The 17,100-nt window shown below is 30.4% G+C and overlaps 1 protein-coding gene across 1 annotated transcript; it reads left to right on the forward strand.

The window, feature by feature from the left end:
- Window positions 1–143: 143 nt before the first annotated feature.
- Window positions 144–15,660, forward strand: LOC141458378 (syndecan-2-like). Its single transcript, XM_074136275.1, has 5 exons — window positions 144–404; window positions 5,531–5,672; window positions 5,905–6,002; window positions 8,040–8,202; window positions 10,734–15,660. The coding sequence occupies exons 1-5, from the start codon at window positions 330–332 to the stop codon at window positions 10,901–10,903; spliced, it is 648 nt and encodes a 215-aa protein (XP_073992376.1). The 5' UTR covers window positions 144–329; the 3' UTR covers window positions 10,904–15,660.
- The last annotated feature ends 1,440 nt before the right edge of the window (window positions 15,661–17,100 follow it).

Raw genomic sequence — 17,100 nt, forward strand, 5'->3', positions numbered from 1 at the left:
AATTCATTAAAATTTTTATTTGTGATTTTATATAATTATTACATTACCTAATCTATAATAAAATAAAAATAAGAAACGTTCTATTTTATTACTTATCGGGTATATAACAAAGGCGATCTTGGAAGCACAAGCTGCGTAATAACACAAGAGCCAGGCAAGGGTGATGCGATGCGGATAAAGTAGTTCTAGCCATAGCCCACCATTGACATAAGTTATTTCGTTGATCAATGTTTAGAGGTGTGTAGGGTTTATGTGTTATTTAGATTATTTTTTCAATTTTTTGTTATTGCGTTCGATTTAAGTACTTCGGTACTCAATTAAGTTTGGTGATGTATTTAAGGTTATATATTTTAATATTTAGTGCTTTAATATCTGTGGGGATAAGGACGTCGTACGCAGTTGAAGTGAGTATTTCTTTGACATAACCTTTTTTATTTCATTTTTTAAAGAGTACTGTACTTATTTAGTTGCAAAATATTGTATTATTTTTTAAACTTCTTCATTACATTCATCAGTAACATGGCATAAGTTGTTGAAATGGAAAAAGTTTTGTAATTTAAGAAATGGGCTCGTCACAATCCACACCTGTGAAAACAAAAATGCAAATATAGCAGAAGGAATTGTTTACATATTTGTATTCCACAATAATTACTTGACCTACACCTAATATTTATAAATACACTATCATTTCCTATAATAGCTTACTCTCTAATGTAGTAAGGGTAACAGCGATATCGGAAATTTATACCCGACGAATTTCTTTTAATTTTACCTACATACTCTTTTTTGTTACTGTTTGGTATTTTGAAGTAATCTTAAGGAATTTGAAGTTAATTTTAAGTCATTATTAATGTCATTAATTTTACTAATCCAAGTTTACAACCTCACTGATAACAGCTTCCTTAAAAACAATCACTCTTACGGCATTATGATAACGTAGGTGGTGAATAATAAGGTATAGCAAACGTAAATAAAGGTAGCTCAGTTTTTATTAGTAGGAAGAGTTGTAATTCCGCAATACTGGGAGAATCATGCTTCCTAGAATTGTCTGAGGCATACCGGCCTACCAGTTTCTTCAATTTTTTTTCTTTTTAAATATTTTTTTCTTGTGAGTTAACTAACAGCGAGCACAGGAAATAATCGTAGGGCTTAAAATTATAAGGAGAAGAGATGACTGGCACTTTTGAAAATTTTATTATTTTTTGTTACGTAGAACACTGTATTTAAATCGGGTTCTCCACATATTGAGTATGGTGATATAATTTTTTTGTTTTATAAAGGTTGTTACTCCTTATCATTTTTAGTGGGAAAATTTGTGCATTAATTAATTTGATAAGCTATATATTTTTCGAAAGATTGTTATTATCTCGTGATTCTGCCGTTCCAACATACTAACATTAAAGACATAAACAAAAATTCTGAGAATATTAATTCGGGAAAACCATCTTTATGGAGAATTTCGTTTAGGATCACAAATTACTGGTGTGATCGTTTTTGTTATTCGTGCTAAAAGAAACAGATCTGAAGGAGCCAATTACCAATGTTTTATCATTTGAAAGGGTTATATAACGCCGTTACCTTATTTTTTATTTTTTTGAAAGCCATAATTTAAATTATATTTATAATTTGTGCCGTACTCACACTTATGCACTTTCTTTAATGTTTTATCTGTATCTTTGCACATTAAAATGTCTGAAATGATTATACCATTTTGTAATTTTTTACACAGATATATTGTGGGTTTAATGGAATCATACAAAAGTTTGTCAACGACAATATCTGCTCCATATATTTTTCCTCGGAAATAGCGATCGAATGTTGCAAAGAATGGAATTTAATAATCTCTGTAGCATTTTTAGAATAGGTTATCGCGGTAAAGAGAAATAACGATATTATATTAAACTTAACAGGAACTTTGAAGGAAATGAGATAACATGTAACGTAGTGTAGCAGATATTTGACTTCTTGTTTTCTGAAAAAAAGAAAGATAAAACTTTATTTTCAAAAAACCAACATCCATTATTGAGATAAAGGTAAATAGCTTCCAAAACATTAGTGATTAGATACTGGCGAATTTTTCAACAAACATTTGAAATAGGCAACTAGAAATTGAAAAATTGAAATTATAATTTAGATTTTGATAGCAACAAAAATTGTATAAAATTCGTGATTGGAGATGAACGATGGTTTCAAAAAGAAGGAACGTAGAGGAAATAAATTTATTTGCGATTGTAAAATCGAATTATGCAATAAAAAATACTTCAAAGAAATGAAACTTGTGATAGAGAGGAATCAGTTGACACTGCAAGAAAATTATTCTATTATTTTTACCTAGTTGGCTAGTAAGCATAAAATTAATTCTTTAGATAATTATTACGATGAACTTCCTTACTTGTTCAAAAATTAAGCTCTAAACCTCTGGGCTTTTTGACTTCAAGCTTTCATACAAGAAAAAACTGTAAGATTCATGGCGTAGAGATGTATTTCTACTTTTTGCGATGCTATATAATTATAAAATGTATCAATTAAACTTTCGTTTATGAGTTTTCTGCTATCAAAAGTCTTGCGGATCAAAGTAAGTGCAATAGTAGTTCATTTTTTTTGGGGGGGGGGGAAGTTGAGTGCTAGAATTTTCCGTACAGCAGCCATTACCTGGTAACCTGAGAAGAGGTTCGAGTTAAAATTATTTGTGGGTCACTTTTCCATTATAAAGAATAAAACTGGGTTCAAAGCTGCCTTCGTTTTTTTCTCCAAAAAAATAAAATAATTTAGGAGATTCTGTGAGAGCTAAGATGCTTTTCATTTTTATTTATTTATTTCTCCTTCACCTAAAAGACCTATTCCATACTCTGAGGAACTAAGCGTTTCGAAAGATGTATCTGAATAAAGGAAATTTGACATTTTTAATTAGAATTGGAACGAAAGGGCAATCTTGCTTGTATTCATGCCAGATATTTATTATTTATTAATAAATTCTCGAGAGAAAATGAACGACAAAAAAGTTTTTACATTTTTGTGTGTGTGTGAAATAGTTTATGAACTCAGGCGATGACGACACTCATTTTAAGTTTTATATCCACTTTAGAAAGATTTTAAATAGATATTATTGCGTGTTTTTGGTTTTATTAATAGCTATAATGATATAATAAGATTGGTGTTTGTACGATAAACTCCAGATGGATCTGTTAAGTGGCTAACAACTTATATCGTGCCTTCTACGGGGCTATATCGCGTATATCTTTGGATAATTGCCCATCTAGTAACTGTTATCGTAATTATTTCGCATAAACCAAGTTCTTTCCCTTTTTCAAGGAGCTTTGATCTTTTCCATTTGCTGTTAAAAGTGTAATTTTCTCTTATTTTAAATATTTAAATGGGCGCCGCTCGTATGTGTAAATAAATAAACGGTACATTAACTAATATTAATGTTTTATCAATATTTCATTTATTAGATTGATCTTTGTCGACATAGCTAGAATCATGTTTCTCTCTTTAATCGAGACCATTTACGGATTTGCCTTTTTCCTCCCTTATGAGCTTAGTTCTTCGAGTTGTGTTAAGTTTGATTCTATTTAAACGTAAATTAATATTTAAAATAGATAAATATGTAAGATACTTGAATAGTTCAGATAATTTGTCATTGTGATCAGCCACATGGAGGAATTAAAAAGCACTTATTGCAGTTGTTACTATAATGATAAATATTCTTCAAATGTGAATCTTGTCCATAACAATTGTTCCTTATCAATTAAAGTTGCCTTTTTCCTCCCTTATGAGCTTAGTTCTTCGAGTTGTGTAAAGTTTGATTCTATTTAAACATAAATTAATATTTAAAATAGATAAATATGTAAGATACTTGGATAGTTCAGATAATTTGTCACTGTGATCAGCCACATGGAGGAATTAAAAAGCACTTATTGCTGTTATTACTATAATGATAAATATTCTTCAAATGTGAATTTTGTCCATAACAATTGGTGGTTTCTTATCAATTAAAGTTGGAAATATCGTGCAGTTTATTCGAAGAATTCAGAATGAATCATTTAATATGGTAATTATAAATTATTTTTTCTAGGAAATTTATCAAATAAAAATTATAGAAATACAATTCCAAATATATAATTTGTGTAGTTTTAAAAAAAAAGTCATTTTCTACAAAATCTCAATAACCTGAACAGTTTATTTAAGTATAACCAGTTAATTTAAGGTAATTGGGATTTCCCGCATTAGGTTTTGGTTGGGTCTAGTTCTAAATTTAAATTTAAAAAAAATGGATTGAACTTTTTACTGAAATTTAAGAAAAATAAATATTCTAAATACGCTTTTCTGTTCACTTAATTTTCATCATAATTCTAAAACGATTAATGCTTTTAATACAGTTTGATATAATATAGGGGTGAGACATAAAATTGCTCTGATTGTACTTTTTGGAATAAAAAGATTTGTCAAGAACCTCTTCAGTTTTCCTAGCAAGGACAGGAAGTGACAATAGTATCGAATCAACCATATTTGGCGTCCTCTGGTTCACATCTTTGCTATTGTATTGTTTTTTCGTTCTGTTTAGAATATTGCCGCTCCGTAATATGGGGTTCAGTAAGTCGTATGCTCTTTTTGTGATACATCATTGTTAATTGAAGCGTTCTTATTAATGACAGAGCCCAAGTATTTGAATTTCTCATCCCTTGAGATTTTTATGACTTTTATATGTCTTCACCGCTTGTTATCGTCAAAAATAGTTATTGCTAAATTTATCCTTATACGCCATTTTTGATATGACTTTATTATTATGCGCATTATATATTCTATGTCCTCTTGATCTTAAGACTATTATCACTTAGTCATCTGCAACAGCTGGCAATGGAGATGCAGATTAATTGTGATGCTTAATTGTAATCCCCACATCGGTGAGTAAGGTAGATTCCATTTTTTGAAGTGTAATCTGAATATAAATTTAGTAAAGAGTTTGAGACATTGGACACTCTCATCAAATATCATGAAAGCGAGGAAAAAATTGGCAAAATTGGGTGTTTTTCAACATTACGTTTCTTCCTGCAGTTTTTGACCTTCCACCCTTCCTTATATAGCTATCTACGGACAGATTTATTTTGTTAAAAAATGTATTTCGATGAAAAGTTCTGTTTCAAAACTTACGTTGCGGTACTTCCTTGAATTAAGAATAAGAGAAAAGAAAATTAGTTTTAATTTCGCACAAAAATTGCTACCTTGAAAACGAAAAACTTTGTGATGAATAACAAATTTAACACAAATTACTGCTGATCATGGACTAATACACACAAAGGACTAACTGAGTAAGTAGAAATTCTTGCATAAGCAAGTTGTGCACCCATCTAACTAGCTTTGACGTTGAGAATTTTATTTCTCCCATAAGATAAATGGTTGTTTTTTATTGAAAGCAAAGAAATCTGTTATTTTTTTAAGTTTAAAACATTTTAAATGATTTTTTTTTAAATAAATAACTTTTTGTAGCCATAAAAATAACCTAATATTTTATTTATTTATTTATTTGTAGAAGAAACCTAATAATTGGATAAGAGACGATATATACATTGATGATGATGAGCTGGAGGGATCTGGGAACCGAGAGGTGAAGGACGACTTAGAGTCTAGTGGCTCTGGATTTGGACCTGATGACGAGGATGGTGAAGCTCCTTGTTAGTGATGTTTATATTATTTCCCTAGTATAGTCCTTTTTTTTTTTAAAAAAAAAAACTGAATGTAATGCACCAAAGAACCTGGCGCACCATAAACAGTCTGGACTGATGAATTTTTGAAATGATTTCTTATTATTAATAATAATAATTGGATGTAATTAATCAATCACAACTGAAAATCACTCTTTAAAAATGATTTAAAGAAGATTTTTGAAACATGTTATAATTACAGTACCTGTACCAGTGCCAAAATCCAAACCGGTTGAAGAAACAGTGGATGTGCGAGTAGTTGAGACTGACAATACTGCCAATACTAGAACGAATGCTTTGGTAATTATTATTCATAATTTTCATTAAATCTTACTTTAAAAAAAAATTTGGTAGGCATTGTCTTGTCGTTAGTGTTAGTTATGAGAAAAACTTAAAAGGCTTGAAAAACGTATTTTTTCAGGCATAGTCTACGTGGTGTGGCTATTAAATAACGAGACTACTGCTGTAAAACATTTTATTTATAATTTATACATATTTAGTTATTATCACCTTCAATATACACCCCTCCCCTATCCCTACAACGCTCCATGCGAATTTACCATTGTTCGAAACAGTGCTGGAAGTCTTTTTCTGTGAGCTCCTGCGTGACGCGTGCCGCTTTTTCTTTCACAGCTTCAACGGACTGAAATCGTGTTCCTTTTTATGCAGATTTGACTTTGGGGAACAGTCAGTAAGTCATATGGGGTCAGATCCAGGCTAATGAGGCGGATGGCCTAAAACTGGGATGTTGTACTTTGCTAGATGTGAGCCGGCGCGTTGTCTCGATGGAGAACCCATGACTTGTTCTTCCACAAATCGGGTCGTTTTTTCCTTACTCTTTCACGGAGTTGAGCAAGTACCTCACGTTAGTAATGTTGATTAATTATAATCGATATTTTCATCCGTTTTGGACGTGGAAGGGCGACCCGGGTGGTCATCCTCTCTCGGAATTCTTCTCGGCCATCTTGGAAACGCTTGAACCACACAAAAAACTCGCGCACGTGATTAACATTCATCACCATAAACTTCTTTTAATAAAAGATAAGTTTCAGTAGCGGTTTTATCAAGTTTTAATGTGAAATTTCACGACAATTCGTTGCTCTACTACATGTGTAGTATCATGTTTTCGGCAAAACGAAACTAAACACCTCTTACACAAACGACGGTTCCGGTCAGACTGATTTCTCTACAAACGTGTGAGGCGCTGCAATCGAAAGAGAAGGCTTTACGCTGCACAGCTGTCGGTCGTTAGGATTTTGGCGCATGCATAGTTCTTCTGTAGCAGCATCAGTCTCGATATTTAGTAGCCACGCCTCGTACTTCTTTTGAAAGGAGGGGGTCAAACTGAAGTTTAAATTTATTATTTTCCCTCAAGCTTTATAATAAATTATGATGACGTGCCGACCTTTTCATCTTTTATTATCCCACAGAATGCAAAAAGTGAATCTCCTTCGTTGCAGTTTATTCAAGTGAAAATTTGCTATTTTTTTTACTTGACTGTTGCACTTGAGTTGAAACATTAATGTAGTGTGTGTAGCTATCTGGTTTAAGCAAACCTTTGTCCACAATGATGCAATTTTTTGGAAACTGGAGAAGCACCTTTTCACTCTAGTACATAGATCTTTGGAAAGATTGGAGCAGGGTCATTCTCCCAACTGATAATGACAAATTAATAATAATAGGACTATGGAGAGTGTGAGAGATATTGGCCTTTCAGTTTTCCTTGTTTAGAGGTCACCTTGCTGAATTTAAAGATTCTCTTTTTAGAAGTCACTAGTTTTTTTAAAAATTTTTATTAGATGACTCGGCTCCAGGCGCCATTGTTCTCAATATAAAAATATTAAGAATTTTAAGAAAAAAGTATAGTTATTTATAACCTAATCGCTGAGCAAAATCTATCAACCGTTAAAGTCTTAGGCAATTGACCCTTTAGAAAAGGAAAATTAGTTTTTCTTTTCCAATTTTACTGTGGTGCCTTTTTCAGTAAGGATTTCTTTGTTTATTTTTAAAGAACTTGTAAGTTATGTGTTTTACTATTCCGATACCTATTTCAAGTTTGCAAAACTAAGTAAATGTAACGTAAGAGTTGAACGTTGCAAAACGATGAAGTGTTTTTACTTACAATCTACAAGCCTTGCTTGTTAAATTCCTAAAGAAATGATGAGCGAAATCGCCATACAAAATACACTACCCAAAAAAAAGAGGCCTCTAATTTTCAATATTGACCGTCTGTAAGCAAGAATTTTTTTATAAACTACAGTTACTTATATTTGTAGCTTATACATCATAGATTGTTTGTATTTAAACCTAACTTCTGTTCACTGATTACTATATTAGGATGAAACGGACCAGGATCACGTTAAGCCTAATTCAGCAGATATACCTCCAAGTGAGAGTGAAGAAGCAGAAGATAGCAGACACGGAAACGGTGTATCTGTTATGAATACGAAGCACGAAGAAAGAGTTACATCATTCTTCGCACAACCAGGCATTCTTGCAGGTAAAAATTATTATTTACTTAGTTTATGTAATAGTAATAAATACGAGGGTCGTTTGAAAAGTCGTGCAAAGTCAGAGAGATAGCACTACTGGCGCGTATCGAGGTTATGTTTAGTTAGTAGCATCTCTTGGAAGAACACACACCAAGTTTCAGCCAGATCGGTCTATTTCTTTGTGTTTGGCATTCGTTTGAATCGAGGAAGTCGAGTGATTTTCAAAAAATGGACGAAAAAGAATTTCGTGTGTTGATTAAACACTACTTTATGAAAGGCAAAACGCCTCAGGAGACTAAAGAGAAGCTTGATAAACATTATGGTGACTCTGCACCTTCGATTAGAACAGTTTATAAGTGGTTTCAAAATTTTCGGAGTGGCCATATGGGCACAAGTGACGCTGAACGTTCTGGACGCCCTGTTGAGGTTACTACTCCAGAAATCATTGATAAAATCCATGATATGGTAATGGATGACAGAAGAGTGAAGGTGCGTGAGATTGCTAGTGCTGTGGGCATCTCGAATGAACGGGTACATAATATTTTGCATCAACATTTGGACATGACAAAGCTATCCGCAAGATGGGTGCCGCGATTGCTCACGCTTGACCAAAAACGAAATCGTGTGAAGTGTTGCAAGGACGGTTTGCAGCTGTTCCAGAAGAATCCGCAGGACTTTAAGCGTCGTTTCGTCACTGTGGATGAAACATGGATACATCACTACACTCCTGAGACCAAAGAACAATCTAAACAATGGGTTACCAAGGGGGAATCTGCGCCAAAAAAGGCGAAGACCGTTCCTTCGGCCGGAAAGATTATGGCGACTGTCTTTTGGGATTCGCAAGGAATAATCCTCATCGACTATCTGGAAAAGGGTAAAACTATTACAGGTGCATATTATTCATCGTTATTGGACCGTTTGAAAACCGAGCTGCAAGAAAAACGCCCACGATTGGCCCACAAAAAAGTCCTTTTCCATCACGACAACGCACCAGCTCACACCTCAGCAGTTGTGGTCGCAAAATTAATGAAAATAGGGTTCCAACTCGTTTCGCATCCCCCCTATTCTCCAGACTTGGCTCCCTCGGACTACGATTTCTTCCCCAATATGAAGAAATGGCTGGCGGGAAAAAGATTTTATTCAAACGAGGAGGTGATTGCAGAAACGAATGGCTATTTTTCAGACTTGGACAAATCCTATTATTCGGAAGGGATCAACAAACTAGAGCAGCGTTGGACGAAGTGTATAAGCCTAAAAGGAGACTATGTTGAAAAATAAAAAAGGTTTACCCCAAAAAATTAAGTAGTTTTTATTTCTGCACGGACTTTTCAAACGACCCTCGTAGTTCACTTTTGTTTTTTAATTATTAAATGCCTAAGTTCGAATCAATTAGTAGTGTGTTTTAATAGAGTACCTTTACTTTAGGTTTTATTAAAATGTTTTTGGTAAACTACCAAAGGAACTTTTTCTTTTAAAACTTCTTTAGGAAAGAAATATTTCATCAAAAATTAGTGAATCACCGAGAGTTATTAAATAGTTTTCATTTTTGGGGACATACGAGGTGTGTAAATTAAGTAATGAGACTGATTTTTTTAAAAAAAATTTATTCAAAAATAATTACAATTCTATATTGTCACCTTCAAAATAACTTCCTTCTGAAGCCACACAGCGCTGGTGGAGACGTTTCTTCCACTCCTCATAGCAGTGCTCGAACTCCGATACTAGAATAGCCTTCAGCTGGTCGTTTGAATGTTTTCGACTGTCCCAAAATGAGTTCCCTTGAGGTGATTTTTCAACTTCGGGAAGAGTAAAAAGTCACAATGAACTCATGTCAGGCTTATAAGGAGGCTGAGGAGCCACAGGAATGTTTTTACTGGCCAAAAACTCGTTTATTGAAATTTCTGTGTGACAAGGAGCATTATCGTGATGCAACAACCACTTGTTCTTGATGTTTGGTCTCACACGAGTGCCCTTTTTCGAAGTTTTTCAAGAACTTTTTGGTAAAAGTGTTGTTTGACCGTTTGACCTTGAGGTAGAAACTCTTTGTGGACGATTCCGTGTATATCGAAAAAAATAAATCAGCATGCTTGTATGAGAGTGTACAAGAAAATAAATTTTGAAAAGGCTTAAAAGAGAGTTACGCAAAACAAGATACTTTGCAGAGTTCAAACTACATTATATTTAATTTAAACGGCTGGAAAAAAAAAAAATTATTTTAAAGAGATTCGAACAGAATCTATTAAAAGTTAGATTTTTTCTCCCAAATTTCACTAAACTTTGAAAAAGCAGTCTGATTATTTGATACCTTGACTCGGGTAAATGGTTTTTTCAAAGTAGAATTTTTTAATAATCTATCTCAGTTATTCAATAACTGCGAGGTAATTTGAAGTAATTTACACTATGAATCGCTTAGAAAAAAAAAGAAAAAAATACAAATTCAAAGTAAGGCTCTTGTTAATTGATTTTGGGATCAGATTGAAGACTCACCTGTAGTTTATATGTTTTCCAGAGTTTTAATGTTAATTTTTCTTGTTTATAGCGGTCATCGGAGGCGCTGTTGTTGGACTGTTGTGCGCAATACTTGTCGTAATGTTCATAGTATACAGGATGCGTAAAAAAGATGAAGGATCTTATGCATTAGATGAGCCAAAGAGATCGCCAACGTCAAATTCGTACTCAAAAAATTCAAATAGAGAATTTTATGCCTGAGAAAGAATGCCACTTTCCACTCACAACCAACCACAACGTTTACCCTCGCTTCCCAACTATATTCACCAATAAAAGAAAATTCATGTCTAAACAGAATGAAAAGCACATACTACACACATAAAAACAAAAATATCATGGAAATCCACACTGCCCACAAATTCCTGCCCTTTATTCCCCGTTCACTTAAGTCTCCCTTTATTTACTCTGTATTTTGATTTTCTTAAATTTTTTTTTTTAGAAAAAAAGAACTCGCGCAATTTATTATTAAGTGCCATCTTTATTATATATATACGTTATTTGTATAACATTTTTTTAATTTCTTTTTCCTAACTTTTTACCAATACTAGCATTTAGAGATTATTTATTTTTAATGTTTAAGTTATTAGGCTCCCGAACCCCAAACTGTTATATAAATATTCCATTAGAATACCATGTTATTTCAGTGTAATTATTTTTTTCTATTGAGTTGTTTCATTATTTCCAATCTCACCTTTTTTTTTTTTTTTTTCGTAGAATATGTACGTACAAAAAAGTTAATATTTAAACAATTGTTTGTAAAAGAGAAAAAGTCAAATTAATTTTTTTTTTATGACTATACATATATTTTTTTATACAGATTATGTCGAGACACTTATTCCATTCCCAATTATTACTTGATTTCTTATTTATTTATTTATTTAATTTTTTTAATGTCGCAAGTAAAAAAAATTAATGTATACATTTAAAAAAAAGTACTTGCGAATGAACTTTCGTAGGTGATAAAAGTTGTGGTGGAAGCTTTATAAAAACATGAAATTAAATAAATTAAAAAAATGTTTAATACCATACCATCTAATCACTTTTGGAAAACAAGTTATTAGTAATAAGGTAAAAATTACTTAGGGGGTTCAGCATTGAAATAAATAAAATAGTTAATTAGTCCAGGAACAATCTGGAGGTTTGAAAAAGAATTTGTGGAGAATAAAAAAGAAAAAAACAAAAAAATAATTGTGTTGTAATTGTAACTAACAGTCATATGAGTTAATATTGTACTCTTTTTTTTTTTAATATTTAATAAGTGAAAGACATGAAAATTATGAAATCAAGTGGAAAGTGTAAAAAAGAATAAAAAGAAAGGAAAAAATATAAAAATACAATAAACTATATTTCATGAAATTGCTAAGTATATGTCTCTATAAAAGTAAAGTAAAAACAAAAAAACTTGTTGTTAAACTTGGATCTCCTTCTCCCAAATCCTGGTGTAATTTAAAAAAAAAAAACTAATATATATCTCATTCGATATATTATTCAAGCTCTCTAATCAGATATTTAGGAATGTAAGGTTATATGTTAATAAGTTTTATTTATCCTTCATCTCAAACAGAAACAAATTATCATTTACGAGATCGCAAAGAAAGTTATATATTTCAGTTTTATTCTAGTTTCATTTGATTCTAAATCAGAAAAAATTATTAATCAGAATGAGTAATTTATACAGATAATTGAAAAACAAAAAACAAGCAGTAAATCGTTTTACATTCTCCCCAAATTGTACATAAGCTATGTAATGTATTTTTTAATCATTAGTTTCCTTAACATTTTAATTTTATTATATTCTGTGGCGTTGCTGTTTTAGAATTGAATTAAGAATAAAAAGTGTAGTGTATAAATATTTGTAGAGTAAATAATAAAAATATATATCATTTTAATAAAACTAAAGATAATAATAATAATTGTAAATAAATGTGTTCTCTAACTATTATTCTTAATTTACTTTAAAATTGTAAGAGAAATAAAGTTGATAATAATGCCATTAAAATTAATTTAAATCTGTTGAAAGTGAAAATACAAGCAAAATTTGGTATTCTATATTTTTTCAAGATCTTATTTTTTGTTTCATTTTCTTTATCTTCGCTAAATATATATGTATATATACATATATAATAAACATAATATTTGAAAATAAAAATTATTTTTATTGTAGTAAATCAAAATTTGCTTTAAAAGAAAAATAATAATAATGCGATAAATGTTGGAATATATTGTAAACAATTATACTCACTTAAACCGGACAGAAATAGCCCACTAATTGAATACAAATAAATAAACTTCGTGTACCTATATTCTATTTTTATGTGTAGCGTGTTTAAAATGAAGTGATATAATAATTTGGGACACGTTTACTTCCTGTAATTATTAAAAATGAAAATAATTTGGTTGTAAGTTTTTACCATTTAAAAAAGTCAAGTTAAAAAAAAAATATATATATACATTCGGAAATAATATTTTTTATAGTTTCCTGTTTGTTGGTTCGCAAAAACTGTGAAATGCGAATTATTGACTATCCATATTTAGGAATTTATGTTTCAAAGGAAATTATTTTTACTAATTTATGTTAAAACAATACAAAAACTTGAACACAAGAAAAAATTGGAAGACCAAAAATATTTGGATAAACGTAAAAATTAAACACAGACTTTAACCTCCTTTTTTTAAAATAAAGGAAATAAAAAAACTTATCAAGTTTTTGTATGAACATTATCTACTAACCATATTTTGTTTAAACATATGTAAGCCTAATAATTGGTGTCACTGTCTGACTTAAGGTGTCTGACAACTTAATTACTCATCTATTTTCTTTATATTATTTTGGGTAACTGTCTCCATCAGTCTTGCTCTAGTGTCCTGCCTAGTCCCGTGTCACTAACTGAACGTATTTTGTTTTGCTTTTTAATCAATCTTCCTCAAAAAACTAAAGAAACTTCTTTCATTCGCATTTTGAATTACTTGCAGGTGAATATTTTTTTTTGGAAAGACGAAGTTTGGGATACATATATCCGTATATCGGACCAATACATTTGTACCAGATTAAAATTTTTATTTCATTACTCACGCCCAAGATCAGTAAACAAAAAAAAAAAATATATTAGAGAAAAAATTCTTAAATTAGGAACTTATTTGAATTAAGTTGCAGTTAAGTAAAGAAAGTTGCAAATTTGTTCAACAATGCTTATCATTATATTCTGAGGCCATAGTTTTGTACAATTGTACTTTATTCTAGGAAGGTGAATGCTTCTCATTAGAAACACAGTTACCTTTGGTGCATGAAGGGTGTCTGTTTCTTATTATCATGTTCGTACCACTGACTAATTATTGAAATGCTGAGAATTCACCCTTTCAATAACCGATCGGTACTGTGCCATAAATTATTTTACAGAAATCTAGGTTATGATTAAATATACCTAAATCTCAAAAATAAATAAATAAATAAGTATTTCTACAAATTAAGCAAATTTACTTTCAATACGTTTTTCTTATTTCACAGTAAGTTCTAAGTCCGTGATTTGTGGATTTAACAACTTCAGTCTATGTTACTTGAATTTTTAAAAAGAATTATTCCTTAAGGAATATTGATTTCTTTAAATTTAAAAGCAGCTACATTGTTTTTAATGAAACATCTTTCTGAAATTTTATATAAAAAAAATATATTGAAAAGTTGGTACTATCTTGCTACCTCCAATTTCTAACAGTTCTGTAAAATTTGAGATTTCTAAACTTGATGAAATAAGTTTGTTCAATTTGTTTGAATAAATTAGTTAAAACTATTAGTCAAGTAGTATCCCATTTTTTTCAATTGCGTCACTACAAATTCATAAAATTATTTTCAAGAAAATTTTGAAGGAAATGATTTCACTAAGAATAAATTGATTCTTTATCCTCTTCACGTTTGCTTTTCCTTCTCTCGATTTCACTATATGAATTGAAGTCGTAAAAATGAATGTGTTTTGATTATATGCATACATAATACATTATCGTTAATTTTTATATTTTATCGCATCAACATCTGAGATCATCAATGCCTGGAGACTTTTTAATAGCACTGCTAACCTCCGGATCTCTTTCATTACAGAAACATTAACTACAAAATTATATAATTAGCTGTAACAGGCTTCATAAGATGTTATAGCGATATAACTTTCGACCAGAATTAAGACCTCCAAAACACGAAACTATAAAGGAAACATTTAATTGTTCGATTATTACTTTTTTCCAGAACAGTCTTATTAAGAATTATAATATCAGTTCAATTATGTACAATGATTTTCTTTTCCTATTAATATAATTTTATAGATTTATATAAATATTTTTTTTTTTAATTTGTTATTTGTTTCTTATTTATGTCTCTATTTGTACAAATAAATTGTTTTGATTTTTTTTAATTAACTTATATGTTAACACATTGATTCCTTTTAGTTTTTTAAGTTAATATGATATATTTTCCAATTTACTTTGTGTATATTTTAATTTAAAATGGTATCATTCTTTTACCATATCATTATAAATATTATACAAATTTATATAGAATTATAACTGGATGATTTATTTATATATATAATTTGATATATATAAAATCTTTATATATATATATCTTTATATATATAAAAATAATCTTTATATATAGGAAACTTGATATTTTCAATGATATTTTACAAAATGAGAGAAAAAATATATAAAAAGTAAAAACATAAAGAGATATATATAAAGGACTTTTGTGTTCACATAACTCAATTTAGTCACATTTTATTATTTTAAATTTGGAAATGACAATTATTAACTGAAAAACTTGAAACAAAAGCAGAAATTGGACTTTCCTTGTGTATTTGTATATTCATTATATTAAACTATCCGAATACTTAACAAGAAACACAAACTACTGTATATCTATAAATACAAACAAATTAATAAATATGGAGGAAAAAAAAATTTGTTATACCTTAGATGATGTGTACGCATTGATTATTGATTATATTTTTTACGAAAATGTCTCCTTTATGTTCTCTCAATACTATTAGAGGAATAACAAGTTAGCCAGATAAAATGATCGCTCGTGGTTTATAAATTCATGGGTTCCATAAAAGGGTATGCAGTTGCTGTTCTCCATTTTAAACTTAGCGACATTTTCTCACGCTTCTCTTCAGCGCTATTGTTTTAAATTCTGTGTAGTCTCATTCAAACACAAAATACTTCTCAGAAATTGAGTTAATAAACCGTGTTATTAGAGTCAATATCTGGGTCTGTCTTTGAAGCATTTTTTTTTTCTTCTTCTTCTTAACGAATGGTCACTTGTGATGGCAAACTGTCGAACACAATTGAGAAACAGTTGCATATGATGAAAACTGGCACCGATCTTCCAGCAAATGGTTCTTTTTCCTGTCATAATTCGTAAGTGGAAAGTCAATTCAAGTAAGTTGTTAAAGATTCAACAAATAAAGAACAGTAATGAAAGAGAAATTGAGCCATTCATGCAAGAAATCCGAAGATGACTTATTTCCTTGGTCGTAAGATTGGCAAAATAAATAATGATACTAAAATTTTCAATGGCTTTTTGTAAAATATAAGACCTCTCACAGGCGTTAATGTTGATTTTTGATTACCTATTATTCTTTTTGTTTCAATGACACCACTTAAATGATTAGTAGTATGTAATAGTGAGAAGTGAAATTAATTAAAAAATTTACCTGTTCACTTATTGTCCTATTCACTTCTTTCATCAGTTCATCAATATTCACCACATTATTTGTTCCTTTTACAATAGGTATCTCACCATTCTCTTTTGATTCCTTTATAAGATTTCTTGGACTGTTGATACTTTAGTTGGTACAAAATACAGATATTTACAAAACTGTCTAGTGTATGGACAATTCTTGCTAGAGGGCGATAATGATAAATAACCTGTGTTTGTATTTTCTGGTTTTGAAGAGGTAGGTAAGAAGTTTATCTCGTAGAACGCTTTGATTATCTATACAGAATGAATAAACAATCATTTAACGAATAAAATATTACTAGAATAATATTGGCACCCAAGGAGGAAATAATTAGTAATAACTAAATTGAAACTATTAGCGCAATAGAGAAGTTTTATAATCTAATCACATACACCTTCCTGCGATTTATTTTTTCATTACAAACAGTAGTAATTAATAATAAATTAAGTTAATAAATACGCTGAATAAAAACTAGGAGACTAGGACACATGTATACATGTGAGCACAGTTACGTGGTGAGAGCTATGGTGTATCTCACTGCACCGCTAAACGAGAGAAATTTGTCGTAGATTGTATAATAGTAGCGTGTAAGTGGGTTTTGATATTTTACAAATTAAGTTCGGAGCAACAATTCTTTCATTTACAGATTATTATTAACTGTAAATAGCATGT

The sequence above is a fragment of the Rhodnius prolixus genome, unplaced genomic scaffold, assembly GCF_049639745.1.
Source record: "Rhodnius prolixus isolate KJV_2025 unplaced genomic scaffold, Rpr scaffold_5, whole genome shotgun sequence".
Classification (NCBI taxonomy): domain Eukaryota; kingdom Metazoa; phylum Arthropoda; class Insecta; order Hemiptera; family Reduviidae; genus Rhodnius; species Rhodnius prolixus.